This window comes from Corvus hawaiiensis, chromosome 10 (assembly GCF_020740725.1).
Source record: "Corvus hawaiiensis isolate bCorHaw1 chromosome 10, bCorHaw1.pri.cur, whole genome shotgun sequence".
Lineage (NCBI taxonomy): Eukaryota > Metazoa > Chordata > Aves > Passeriformes > Corvidae > Corvus > Corvus hawaiiensis.
In genome coordinates this window covers 12,344,340-12,356,978 of record NC_063222.1, presented here as the reverse complement: position 1 = coordinate 12,356,978, position 12,639 = coordinate 12,344,340, and the positions used below count along the sequence as shown (strand labels likewise).

The 12,639-nt window shown below is 39.7% G+C and overlaps 2 protein-coding genes across 6 annotated transcripts in view; one reads left to right on the top strand and one right to left on the bottom strand.

The window, feature by feature from the left end:
* The window catches only part of COL4A3 (collagen type IV alpha 3 chain), a 61,162-nt gene extending 54,218 nt beyond the window's left edge, over positions 1 to 6,944 (bottom strand). Inside the window, exon 1 of one of the 2 annotated variants that reach the window (XR_007205713.1) lies at positions 6,807 to 6,944. Coding sequence is in view for 1 of the 2 variants with exons in the window: in XM_048314496.1 (XP_048170453.1) it covers positions 6,807 to 6,815 (9 nt within the window). In the remaining variant the exon portion in view is untranslated. The remainder of the gene's footprint in view (positions 1 to 6,806) is intronic. The other variant, XM_048314496.1, reaches the window with a different exon arrangement.
* The window catches only part of COL4A4 (collagen type IV alpha 4 chain), a 67,164-nt gene continuing 56,080 nt past the window's right edge, over positions 1,556 to 12,639 (top strand). For 2 of the 4 annotated variants that reach the window (XM_048314494.1, XM_048314492.1), the window contains exons 1-4: positions 2,066 to 2,180; positions 5,951 to 6,133; positions 8,067 to 8,106; positions 9,966 to 10,043. In XM_048314494.1, the coding sequence (XP_048170451.1) occupies positions 6,078 to 6,133; positions 8,067 to 8,106; positions 9,966 to 10,043 (174 nt within the window). In that variant the 5' untranslated portion in view covers positions 2,066 to 2,180; positions 5,951 to 6,077. Of the gene's footprint in view, positions 1,619 to 2,065; positions 2,181 to 5,950; positions 6,134 to 8,066; positions 8,107 to 9,965; positions 10,044 to 12,639 lie in introns of those variants that run through there. The other 2 variants (XM_048314493.1, XM_048314495.1) reach the window with 2 other exon arrangements.

Genomic DNA, 12,639 nt, shown 5'->3' with positions numbered 1-12,639 from the left:
TTGCTGTATAAACAGCAGCAGGCACAGGTTAATAATTTGCTTTCCTGTCTTCAGGAATAAGCTACACCTAAAATTTTCTATGTTGAAACGTTTTTTAATTGATGCAAACAGCAGAAGTATTGCTTGCTGGTCAAACATAAATTTATTTTCATATGAAAGTTTAGCATAATTTTACAACATTAACTATACCTATTTCTTTGCAATGAACAGTTTAGCCAAGATGCAATGATTTATCAATTATTTCACGTCAGTTACAGTAGCCACTGATATTTAATTAGGAGTTTAGACAAAACTGCCAGAAGAGAGGCTTAGAAAAAGTGTGTGTGGGGGGGGGCATTCTCGGAACACAGCCTGTGCTTGCTAAAAGCCATCCAGAAGCCCATATGATGATATCCACCTCTTCAGAGCAACAAGGGCATGGGGTGGCAGGTATCAGCAGAGGAAGAGGAGAATGGAAAAAAACCCAGCAAACTGGACAGAAGAGAGAGACAGGTCTTCAGTTGTTAATCTTCCATGTCTTGCTTTACAGTAAGCATCAGATCTAGATAGAGCCTGAAACAACTGCAGAAAACACATACTTTGCAAATAGATCTGGTACCTCTGCTCTACATAAGAACTAAGAGGTATTTTAATTCCGTGACAAATAAAACAATTAGATCTTTGTTAAATGACTGAACTTGACTGCCAGTCAACTTAGAGTGCCATGAAAAAACCTAGCTTATTAGGTGAGGTGCTTATGCTGTTTCCAGACACTACCCAGAATGGGTGAGTGAAATAGCTTCATGAGTTTAGAAGAAACATAATTACTAATTAGACTGCTTCAGATAATTATAGCAGAACGTGGCTCTGCTTTAGCAACAACAAAGTACAAGATCACTATTTTTCCTTATAAAGGTGAACTTCAAAATGTTTTGATAGGCAGTAAAGATTTTCATGTATAGCGTTAGAGCTTTACTCATACATGCAAGGAAAAATTAACACTGTTGACTATTACAGGAGAAAGAACTTGAAATTTACTAAAACTGGCATTTTCTTGTGCTTTAGATCTATCAGGTATTTTAAAATTGTCAGTTTCATGTGTTTGATGGCTACCAGAAATTTACTGAAACCGGCACTTTTCTGTTTGGTAACTGCTAGAAATGTTGAGAGCTACACTGACCCGTGTACCCTCACAGCTGACTGAACTTCTCCCAACTGAGAACGTACAGTCCAATCGTTATAACCAGACACTGGAGAAAGGCTCAGAAAGACTACAATATGATCTAGGAGAATTTATTAACCAAACGGTGATGGACACTCATCATTAAGCCTGAAAGACGACCTGTAAAATGATTTTGTCATGAAGGTGGCACAGATGGTCCGGACGGCAAGTGCCGCTCCGGAGGTGTTTTCCTCGAGGACCATCCACTCCCACACCGCTGCGTCCTGGCCGTCCACATCCCCTGCGCCCGCAGGCCGGGCCTCCGCAGCCGCTTCCCGGGCGGGTGGCGGGACGGAGCCCCCATCCCACCCCGTGCCGTCCCCTGAGCTGGAAGGGCGGGAAGCTCCTGAGGCCAGCGGGCACACAGTGCCCCGCGCAGCGCCTTCTTTGCCATTCTCATCCCCGCCCCGCAGCTGGGTAAGATGTACCTCACCTCGCCTCGCCCGGGCGCGCGTACCTGGCACGAAGGAGGCGCATTATTTGAAACACACGCATTCACCTTTCCTTCCTCACCAGTGGCCAACGCAGCGCGGTGGCAGCGGGGAGCGGGGGCCGAGCCCTGCTCTGCCCCAGGTCCTGCCGCAGCCTCCGCGACACCCCACGCCACCGCCCCGTCCCGGAGCTCACTCACCTCCGCCGCGGCGCGGCCCGGCCAGAGCAGGGCGAGCAGCAGCACCGGCGCCAGGCGGCCGGGGCAGCCCCCGCCGGCCATCCCCCCCTCCTCGGCGCTGCCTGCGCGGCGTCCCGGGGCACTTCGATTCTGCCCCCCGCCCACCCTCCCGTGGGTTTTGGCCTGAGGGTTGCTGCTCTGCACCCTCCTGAGCGCTCCCTCGTCGCGGCCCCGCCTCTCCTCCACCCCCTCACCCCTCCCGCGCGTCCTGCCTTGGGCACCGCTGGCAGCCGCCACCTGCCCGTCCGTCCGTCCTCAGCGGGCATGGAGTGAGCGAGGTGTCGGGGGCTTTCCCGCCTGGGAGCTGAGGTGAGCGCCGCGGACGGGCAGCCCCGGGCGGAGGCACCTGGCGCTCCTCGGGACGGGGCTGGGCAGCGCGCTGAGGGGCAGCCCCGTCCCGGGACAGCGGGAGGTGTCCCGGGCGGCCGGCTGGCTCCGTCCCCCGCCCGCGCCGCCGTGAGGGCGCAGGTGGCGGGCGCCGCCCGAACGGCCGGGGCTGCGCGACGGGAGCGCGGCCGGGGCTGGCCCCGGGCACCGCCTGAACAAGGCACGGGCTGCGCTCGCACAGAGCGGGGTCGGCCCTGGGTTCCGGCGGGGAGAAGGGCATGGTGAAACCGGGCTAGAGCGAGGCGGTACCGGGAAAGGCGGCGGCAGCACCCAGGGCCCCCAGGGCCATCCCGCCGCTGCCGGAGCGCTCCCGGGCACGGACGGGAGTTCCGTCAGCAACGCTTTCCGCTCCCTCGAGCGTTTTCTTAATAAGACAGAGGAGACTCCCAGAGGGATTTATGCCCCACCGCATAAATGGAAAGCAGCGAGAAATGTTTCTCCCCAGGCTTTTCACGTAATACGATACAAAGTTTTTGCGAATGGAATTGTGATATGTAGTGTTGACAATGTGTAAAATTTACCACATTTATGTTATTGACAGAAGTGCTGCATGCTCAAGGTAACCTTTCACCAAATAAAGTGCTGTTTTGAAAAGGTGCAAACTTAGAAAGCATGTTGGCAGTCCCAGCCACAGCAACTTTACCTTGTCTGTAGTGTTCATGGATGCTGTACAGGAAATCCCACATTACAGGTTTTTTTAGCACTAGAAGTGATAAAGCAAAAGCAAGTATATGATATGTGTATATAAATCTAGGAGTACTCATGAAATACAAATCTAAAGGCTTTCATGAGCAGAAAGCTAGCCACAGAACGTTGTAAAACAGCTTCTCTGACAGGCAGAAGAGTAGAGCTGGATCTCCATTCAGTAGACCATACTGTCAACCTATGAAATCTGCTGTGAAAGCTGGTTAGTAGAAGCTACTTTTCCAAAAAGTTCGGTACTACTAGTAAGAACATGCCTCGGGAATAGGTGAGCATTATCTTCAGTACCAAATATCTTGTACGTAGAATCATGTTAAAACAACTTGACTCTAAAATATCCAACATCTGTGAGAGCAAGCTGGTATGGACAGCAAGGTATGGAGAGAAAGGAAAAGAATTCCCCCGTTTTCTGGCCAGATCGATGGTGACCATGTAGAAGAAATAGTATCCACTAGTGGAATTTAACATGAGAAGTACTGGTGTTAGAGAGAAGGTAGTAGACACTCATTTATACAAAAGTCGAAACAAAAGGTGCAGAACCTGTCTACGAGACAGTGAGGTCAGAGCAATAGAGACTACAGTGGAAGACGGTGTGATCGGTCCTCTGAAATTATTACAATTTCTATGCAGAGTGCCCCAGCACATGATTGGTTCCTTTGGATGTAGTGAGAATACACTTAGGACTGCTCCAATTTTTTATATCTCAATAACTGTAGCTGTGTGTCTGCCTCAAACTATAGCTCATGTTCCACGGTCTTTAGCAGAGTTACTGAGAATGAAATTTTCTTGCTTCTCAATTCTTGTCTAGAAAGTAAACATCTAGATTATGTTACAGTGCCAGCTTTTCCCCTTCTTTTTTCTGAGGCTGAGGTGAGGTTTGGTGATCTCATATGAAACCTATTCCTTTCGTGGCAGTGAGTGTGCTATTCTGGGTATATTTTATTGAGGTAACTGTTGTGATTGCTTCAAAAACATAAAATGTGACAATTTGACACATCAATCTAGACAACACCTTGTATTCTTTCTGTTACTGTATTAGCTACTGAACACTTCAACTTGTTTGGAAAACGATGGGGTTTAAATAGCCATGACAAAATAACAAGCAGAGGGTTGCAAGTCTTCCACTCATGCATTAAGTATTATTTTAAACTGTGTCAATGAGTTGGATGAAAATGGATTTTAATCTGAAAATAAAACTTTCACTGCTAATACAAAGCAAATGTACCAAATATAATTTTCTTTTTTATTTTCTTCTTAATTTTCAGAAGCTGTTTGGATAATTAAATAATGAGATGGCTAGTGGGCAACAGGAACACATTTCTGCAAAGTCTAACACTTTATGGCTGGCTTGGACTTTCCATTCGAGGCAATCAGTCCCTGCAATATTGTATTGCCTCACAATTTTGCTTATATTGTTTATATTACTAATGTAAAAAATCAGTGAGGTAGGAATGCTGTTGGAATATTATTTTTTTATTAGGGATGTTGTTATTTTTTTCTTTTTTTACAGATGGGGAGCTAGGGCACAGCAAGAGTGTAAGAATTTGACAGATGAATGGAGTACTGTACAATACATGTAGAGAGTGATCTTGCAGCATGGATTGGCTGCCTTTAGGCTATTTATTCATCAGTCAGTGCACAGCAGCTTACAAAGTCTCTTCTTCATACTGTGGGATTTGGATGTACTGTGCATACACACAGGAGTCAATATTATTTATAGATTAGTTCTGGTTAAAAAGATGCCACACTATCTAAAGAATAGAAAGCAATATGGTAATGTTTCAAGAACTGTACCCTCACATGTTTAACAAACACATGGCTGCTGCCTGAACAGCTATCAGAGAGCAGCCAGTTTGCTGCACTTCGCATCCTTACTCCTTGCTCAGGAGCGGACTGTCTTTGCCTACTCAGGAGACTTCTGCAAAGGAGGCAAACCCCTGTCCATTCACTATAGTCAGTGTTCAGTCTCCTCAAATTGATTTCCCCACATTTGGAATACTGGAGCACTAAAAAGCAGAAGCCTGTGATAATCTGTGCTAACCTAGGAGAAGCCCAGCCTCTTCAACCCTCAGTTTGAAATAACCAGTGTGACTCATTTGCCAGACATGCCATATTACAAAGGATTGCAGCTTCTTTTTTCATTTGGGAGATATAAAAGTTTGTACATGACCTGGCCATGTCTCTGGGTTTGTGAAGCTTGGGTTTACAAAAAGGTTGGAGCAGCGCATAAAACCGCTGTTGGACATACGTCATAGGTTAGGGATGCACTATGTATGCAAATTATGTATTATGTATGCAATTTATGTATGCAAAATTTGACTGTGTGGGATTGTGGAGGCCGCTGGTCAGTCCTGCACACAGAGCTTCCAGCTTCCTAAATCCTGGTAAAATCTGTAGAAAAAATGTTCTAAAAATAAAGCTAAAAATCTCTAGGTAATGATTGTCATCTGTCCATGCATATGGGTAGAGCTCTTAGATGAAAATGCATATGGCTTATTCTGCATTCAGAGTGGTCCTCCTTTGCTCAGATTCTGGCACAGATTGGTCCAGCCCAGTTTGCAAAAGCTGCTGCTGCTAAATCTGGTCTTAAAACTATAGCAAATACTTTCTTGAGGATTTGTGTTCTAAGGTTCATTAGGTTTTTTACTATAGATAGGTGTTGCATCTTTTGTCTTAATGCCTTTAACTAAAATGGTGGCTATGAAAGCTTTTTATGAAATAATGATGCAAGATGCTCTTTGTTCATTATTTTAAACACAGAATGAAGACTATCTTTTCTAGGCTGAAATCTTGTACCCCTTTTTATGTTGATCTGCAGTTTCATTATAGTCCCCTTGAAATAATTGGATTGCTGATAAAATAAAATGTGGCCTGAATAGGAAGAACATAATGTAATGCCAACACAAAGCTGTGCCGTGTAACACAGATAAATGGTTAAGACTTATTTTTGGTTATCCAGTAATTATTCATGTATATTTTAATATAAACAGGTTCAGAGGGGAAAACAACACCATTATGGAACAGTGTTTATAGACCATCCATGAACAGAAGGAAAGAGAAGACCTGCCATTTAAAGAAAAAAAAAGTGCTGCATATACAAATCCTCAATCAGCAGGAATGGCATTAACAAAGGATTCATTTGAACGGATTAAATGGCTTATCACAGCTGCCTGGTGAGTTTTACAGATCACTACATTTTTTAACCAGATGCACTGAGATATATTCTTAGCTATCAATTTAACAGTAATAAGAAATCAGAAGTTAAATAATTTGTGGCCTGTCATAAATTTGATAAGCCTGTGTGATAATTTATTTTATTTGAGTTCAATTACTGGTCTATAAGTTTATACCACTTGAATTTCAGGTTCTATGCTATTTAAGTAGTAGGAAACAGGAACTATAACTCTGAGTCTCTCCAAGGCAGCTCTTCTTGCCTTTTTTCTGCATTATTTGTGACTGACTTACCGCTAGCAGTCTCTGCTGAGTCAATTACATAGGGAACATCTCCCTGGCTTCAGGAGGCAGAGGTTTGGAAATGGCAGAGAATCTGGTAAACACATGCCTGCTGTATATGGCTGGAAAAAGGGGGGACTGCAGCACCATGTATCAAGAAAAACATAATCAGATTTCTATTTCACTTGTGCAAAAGCTTCATGAGAACTTGGTGTTTTCCTAAATAAAAAATAACTCACAGCTGGTCAACTTTGGTATGGGAATAAATATTTACAGGGACTGTCTGTCAAAGCAAAAGTGGTGTTAAATTATTAACAATCACAGAACAACAGTATTACCTGCTACCTGGTTGAAGTGTTCCTGTGAAGTTAAATCCTTCCAACACGAACTTACTTGATGCATTAAACAATGAACCACTGGTATGCAGAAGATTTCTCCACCATTTACTGCTGTAGCTGATCATCTGGCAGTTTCACATTGTTTAATCAGTCCTTCATTTCATATTTAGCAAGGGACAGCATCTTCTGTCTTCAGTTGCTACTAATTATTTTCATAAATATTTTGTTTCAGTAAAATCTGTATTTGAAAATGAGTAGCAGGCAACACAGCTGTAAAAAGTATATGGAGTAAATGTACATAAATGGCTAAAACATGTTAATGCTTTCAGTATTGAATTTATCAGTAAATATCAGATCATATACAGGTTATATTATTTCCAGTTTAAACTATGAATAATTAATAATCAGGGAGAGTAATTGGGGGTTTGCTGGCACAGTTCTTAGTGCTTCTAAGAGTTGACCATATGACTAACACAGAAAGAACAGAAGTTGATCTCAATAGGGAATTTTACTAAATGCTCATTTAGTAAAATTTAGTATATTTGCAAAGTTGGAGTAATTTTGATATAGGCTTCACTGTAGCCTGTAGAATAGTACACAGCAGTCTGTATGCTATGGCTGTGTCTAATTTATCTTTCCATATAATGAGTAAGCACCTTAGCTCTTAGTAAAAATAATATTAGCATTAATAATAATTAAAAGGAATGTTTATTTCCTGTATTGCTGCAGAATTTTTGAGCTAACTTTTAATTTTAGTTTATTCTTTTTTTTTTTTCAACTTTACAGTCCATCACTAGCAATGGTTAGCATGGAGCTGGGCTTCCCCAGAAGCTGCTCTGGAATCATGTGGCTGTTCTGAATGTGGCTTTGCGCTCTGCTTTCTCTTTCCCTCTCTGAGCAAAAGAAAACAGCACCAGCTAACTCATTTTAGGGTAGATGCAGATCATCCCTATCTCTACTCAGTCTTCACTTCATGGTGTCCATGGAGAAATCTGTCTGGAGTGGTTCCTCTCTAGCCCTTTGTAATTGTGGGATTGGAAATAGGTTACAAGGGGGAGTTGTAAGGACTTTTACGTACTCTTGTTCATGCCTGTGTGTCTGTCTTCAGTCTCACAAATCCAAAAAGACAAATATTTACAGCACAGGCTGGCCATTTCTTGATGGTGTGTACCCCTTATAAAAATACTATATAGGCACCCCAAACAGGACTTCATCGTGTGTTCACTTGATCACTTCTCACTTTCTACAGACTAAATTTTTGGGAAGATTTGATGTTATAAGTTTAGTTTTAATTTAATTTTTTCTTTTAAATCAGGTGGATACTGATTGTTTTTTCAACTCAAGAAATTGATGGGGTAAGTGACATTAATATTTGCTTTAGAGAGGCGAGTGATAGGATGGTACAGTTCAAACAAGTAACACCAAATGCACCAAAATGACCTCTAGTTCTGTGGGGAAACTGTGATGTTCCTTTCTGTATTTCTGCAATTCTGACTTTCCTTTCTGCTACTCAGCTTATCTATTTTGCAGTTTTATCCTCTGGAGTTTCTTAGATTCTAATTCTGGCATCTTTAGGTGCTCTTGGAAGCTGCATGTAGAAAACCCTTCTTGTTCACTGAGTCTGTCTCCCTCCTCATAAAGTCTCTTTGATGGTTCTGCATTAGGGCACATGTCAATTCTAGCTTTCAAGCTCTGCTCTCTGTGTTAGCTTAGATCTTAAACTGATTTCCATGGACATTCCCATCGCTCTGAAGCCAAAATTTCACATATAATATAGTTTCAATATCTACTTTATTATCCTCTCTGTACTGGCCTTCATATAACCCTAATGTTTGCAATGCCCTCACTGAAACTTCTTTCAAGTCCATCCTCCTTGTATTCTTTCAAATATTTAGAAGCTCTTTTTTGTAGAGGCTTTTTTTTAAATTCTCAAACTCATGCCTTTTTATTTTATGTTGAAAATGGACATATTTTTAAAAAATAAATGTGTTCAATCAGAAGAAAGGGTAACAGTTCTGTTTTTGGAAACTTGTACTCTATTGACATTCCAGGAGAGGTAAGATTCTAACAACTCGGTGAGAGACTAGTGTGGAGTGGATTAGTAATTTCATGGGAAGTGCAGTGTGTGAAAAACAAGTAGTCTGTGAAAGAGACCATCATACCCTCATGTTCTGAGGTTTGGGAATTCCAGATATTTTAAAAATGTTATAGATAGAACAGAATTTTTCCTCCTTATCTAAAATTTGTCAGTGTTTACTCCTTGAAACATTGAAGTATGAGCCTTTAGTGTTCTGTTGGGTATTAAAACCAGTAACAAAACAATCTTGACCTTGATAATAATGAAAACCCACACTAAGGAAATACTTTTTTTATCACCATTTACTTGTTTACCTACATTATTCTTAAATCTTTTACTTCCTTGTTAAAATATTTTTTAAAATATCTTTTATAATTTACAGTTTTACTGAAAAAATAATGTTATTTAGTGGACATTCCAACTAAGTTTGTAAGTGCATATGATGTGTGTTTATTACTACATTTGGGAAAATAGAAATGAATAATGAAATCATGTTCACTTACCACACAGAAAATCTAGTGAATTTACATTTTGTTGTGTTTTCATTTCCCCTTGAATATTTTTTTTTCTCATTGCAATTTGATGAAACAAAGCAGTCACTTCTTTGCTATTAAGAGGACAATAACGGAAATTTTTAATACAAGAAAGAAGTAAATTCATAGTAGGCAATGCATAATTACACCATGTGTATACTTTGTTTCACTTAATAGACAAGAATTAAATTCAAGATTTTATGTCTGAATGAACTTCTTGCTCCTTCACCTTGTTTTGCCTTTTATAGTTTCATTGTAGTTAAACAATCTCATAAAATAATGTGATGGGTTACAAATTTCACATTATTGCAAATAAAATTCTGATTCTGTTAAAATGTATTTCTGGGTGCAGCTGGTTTCCTAAGTTACATTGGCTGTAATACTTAGTGTTATGTAACATAACTTGTAGTTAAGATCTTCCACCTTCTACAGCAACAGTAATAAGCTTTTACTTATTGCTTCTACCTTGCCAGCATGTTTATGTTGATGAGAGATCTTTAGCCTTGAAAATCCTCTAATTAGCTAATATGTCCAGCTGACAATATTTGATGGAGTAATTGTTGTCTGTTGTGCATTGATAAATCCATAAACTTTTAATTTTTAGGGAGGATATGCATATATTGATCCATGTGGGGGACAGGATTGTTCAGTTTGTCGGTGCTTTCCAGAAAAAGGATCAAGGGTAAGTGATGATTAGAATGAATGACAATTACTGTTGTAAATACTGTTCATTTTGTGCACATTGTTGTTCCTGAAAATCAACATGGTTGATAAATCACTAAACCAAAATTCAGACACAAACACATCTGACAAACTAGCATAATTCTTTCACTGGTATCAAGTACAGCTGTCACTGAAGAAAGTTGTTTGTAAAGAACTTTGTTTGTAAACTGGATTGGTACTAATTATGGTGCCTTTTTTTGTATTTAAGGATTCTATGAGATCACTCTAGGAGTTAGACAGATGTAATTCCTAATACATGTAAAGTATAGAAATCTATGCTTGTTTTCTAATAAGAGGCTGGTTAAGAGAGAATGTCCATGCCATTCTCTAGGTTTTTGAGAACTTAGTTATTTCTTGTTTGGGTTAGGTGACTCTGAAAATGTTTGCAGACTTTTTATTTTACTCACTTAAAATACTAACTTTAAAAAAATCTGAATTGTCTTTGTCATATGAATAATTATAAAACAACTCTAAGGCATTTTCACATTACATGCTAAAATTAGTAACTGTGCATGTTGCTAATTGTTAATTAAAATATGTCCTGTGAAGACTTTTATCTTGGCTGTTCTTTCTCAGAATACATCTCTATATAGAGATAGCAAATAATTTAAATGTTGTGTGAGGAAAAAACTTATATATATATATAAAAGTTATATACATATGTATATGTATGTATGCCCTGATTGGTGATCAACTGAAAAATTGTCAGTGATGAAAATTGTTTTCTACCAAAGTACTAATGGTTACGTTTAGGTTTAGAAAACTTGAATATGGTGGATCAGTTTTGGAAGAGCCACATGCCCGATTTCTTTGTGTACAACCTGAGTTGCCAGAAAAGCAAGACACACCTTTTTCTTCCTGTGCTTCTGCAGTTAGCTGCACGCTTCGCTGTGTCATGATCACTGCCCTGGTGTCCTTGGATCCTATCCTAATCCTCCAGGATTATGTCTATGTGAAAGTCCCCCATGCTGTAGGATTTTCATAATAGAGGCCTAGGATGCGTATATCTCTGTAACACTGTGCTAACAAAGGGCATCCCAGGAACAGTATTTTGACTGGTACCACTGCAGTGTCTCTCAGTGCTACTGAATAGACTGTTTTGGATACCAAAAACCTGATCTGAAGTGCCATTTAAAAACAACTGACTTTCAAACTAGGGGGAATTCCCCTGATTTGGGTTCTCATTCAGTAGCCTGGAAGTTCTGAATTACATGCCCATAATCAGTCAATAATAAACACCTCCTGCAGTTGTTCTGGCTCTTTCCTAAGGTGTCCTCATCACAGGTAAACTGTACTATGATTCATGCATTTGCAGTTAGATTTCTAAATAATTCCAAGGAACTGGACCTAAGTGCCAAATAGAAGCGTAATAAATATTTCAAAATAAATTTAATGTTGTTTTGCAAATGTAAATTTGCAAAAAAAAATCTGAGAATTGTACCATTTTCTGAAAAAGCTCTGAAATAAGGATGTACATGTACCCTGATGAATAATGGGCAAAATATCTCCAATGTAATATGAATATATATTTAGTATAGTCAATTATATTAATCCATATGCTAGAAACAGAAGTATTCTTCAGACCCTACATGAAATATGGCTTAACTAAACACTGCTTCACATAGATTACTGCACATATTTTCTATACTAATATATGGTGATGAATAATTTTCTATAGGATTAGTTAATCTTGTCTTTCATCCTACAGTTCTTTTGGTTTTTAAAGTTTGCTGTGTTCTGCTTTTACACTCTGACACACTAACTTTGCTCTCTGAGCAAAGCTCTCTGAGCTTTTGTGGAGACTACTCATTACAAAATAAAAGATTTGTTTATCTTATTGCTAGCTTCCTAGAATGTAAAACATCTGCTTTATCTGCTTTTCTGTCTGAATCCTGCTCTGAGTCTGGTTCCTCAGAGTTTTACATCTTCCTCAATCCTGTCTCAAAAGTGTAAGAAATAAATGATCATTAAAAGCCTCTGGCACTGTACAGTACACAAACCTAAATATTCAGAACTTTTGGTATTACGACTTTGCCTTCTATTTGCCCATTTGAAAATATTTTAAATTTCAACATCAAAAGCCTTCTTCATTATAAGTAGACCTGATAATGATAACTGAGGTTTTAGCTATGGAAAAGCTGACCATGGGAATAAGAAAATGAAACTGCAGTGACCAGACTTGAATGTATTGATACTGGGCAAGTTTAAAGAAAAGTAGAAGCAAATAGCTGAACTTTCATTAAATATTTAAATAAAACCGTTATATCTATACATCAGTCACTCTATTGAGTTTTAGAAGAGCTTGTGTACCTGTCCTTTTAAATTCTCTCAACCATATGTAAGTCTGTGCAATAAATAGATTTGCACTCCTATTCATTAGCAAGAAATCACTGTCTGAAAAAACATTTTAGTCACTACTGCTGGTAGTATATCATTACAATTGTCCACATCACAATGAAATTTTCTGTTCAATTGGGATTACAATCTTTTTGGAGTTAGTCTTACATTATATTGTTTATCTTTTGATCTTATGTCACAACTCAAAAGGACTCTTT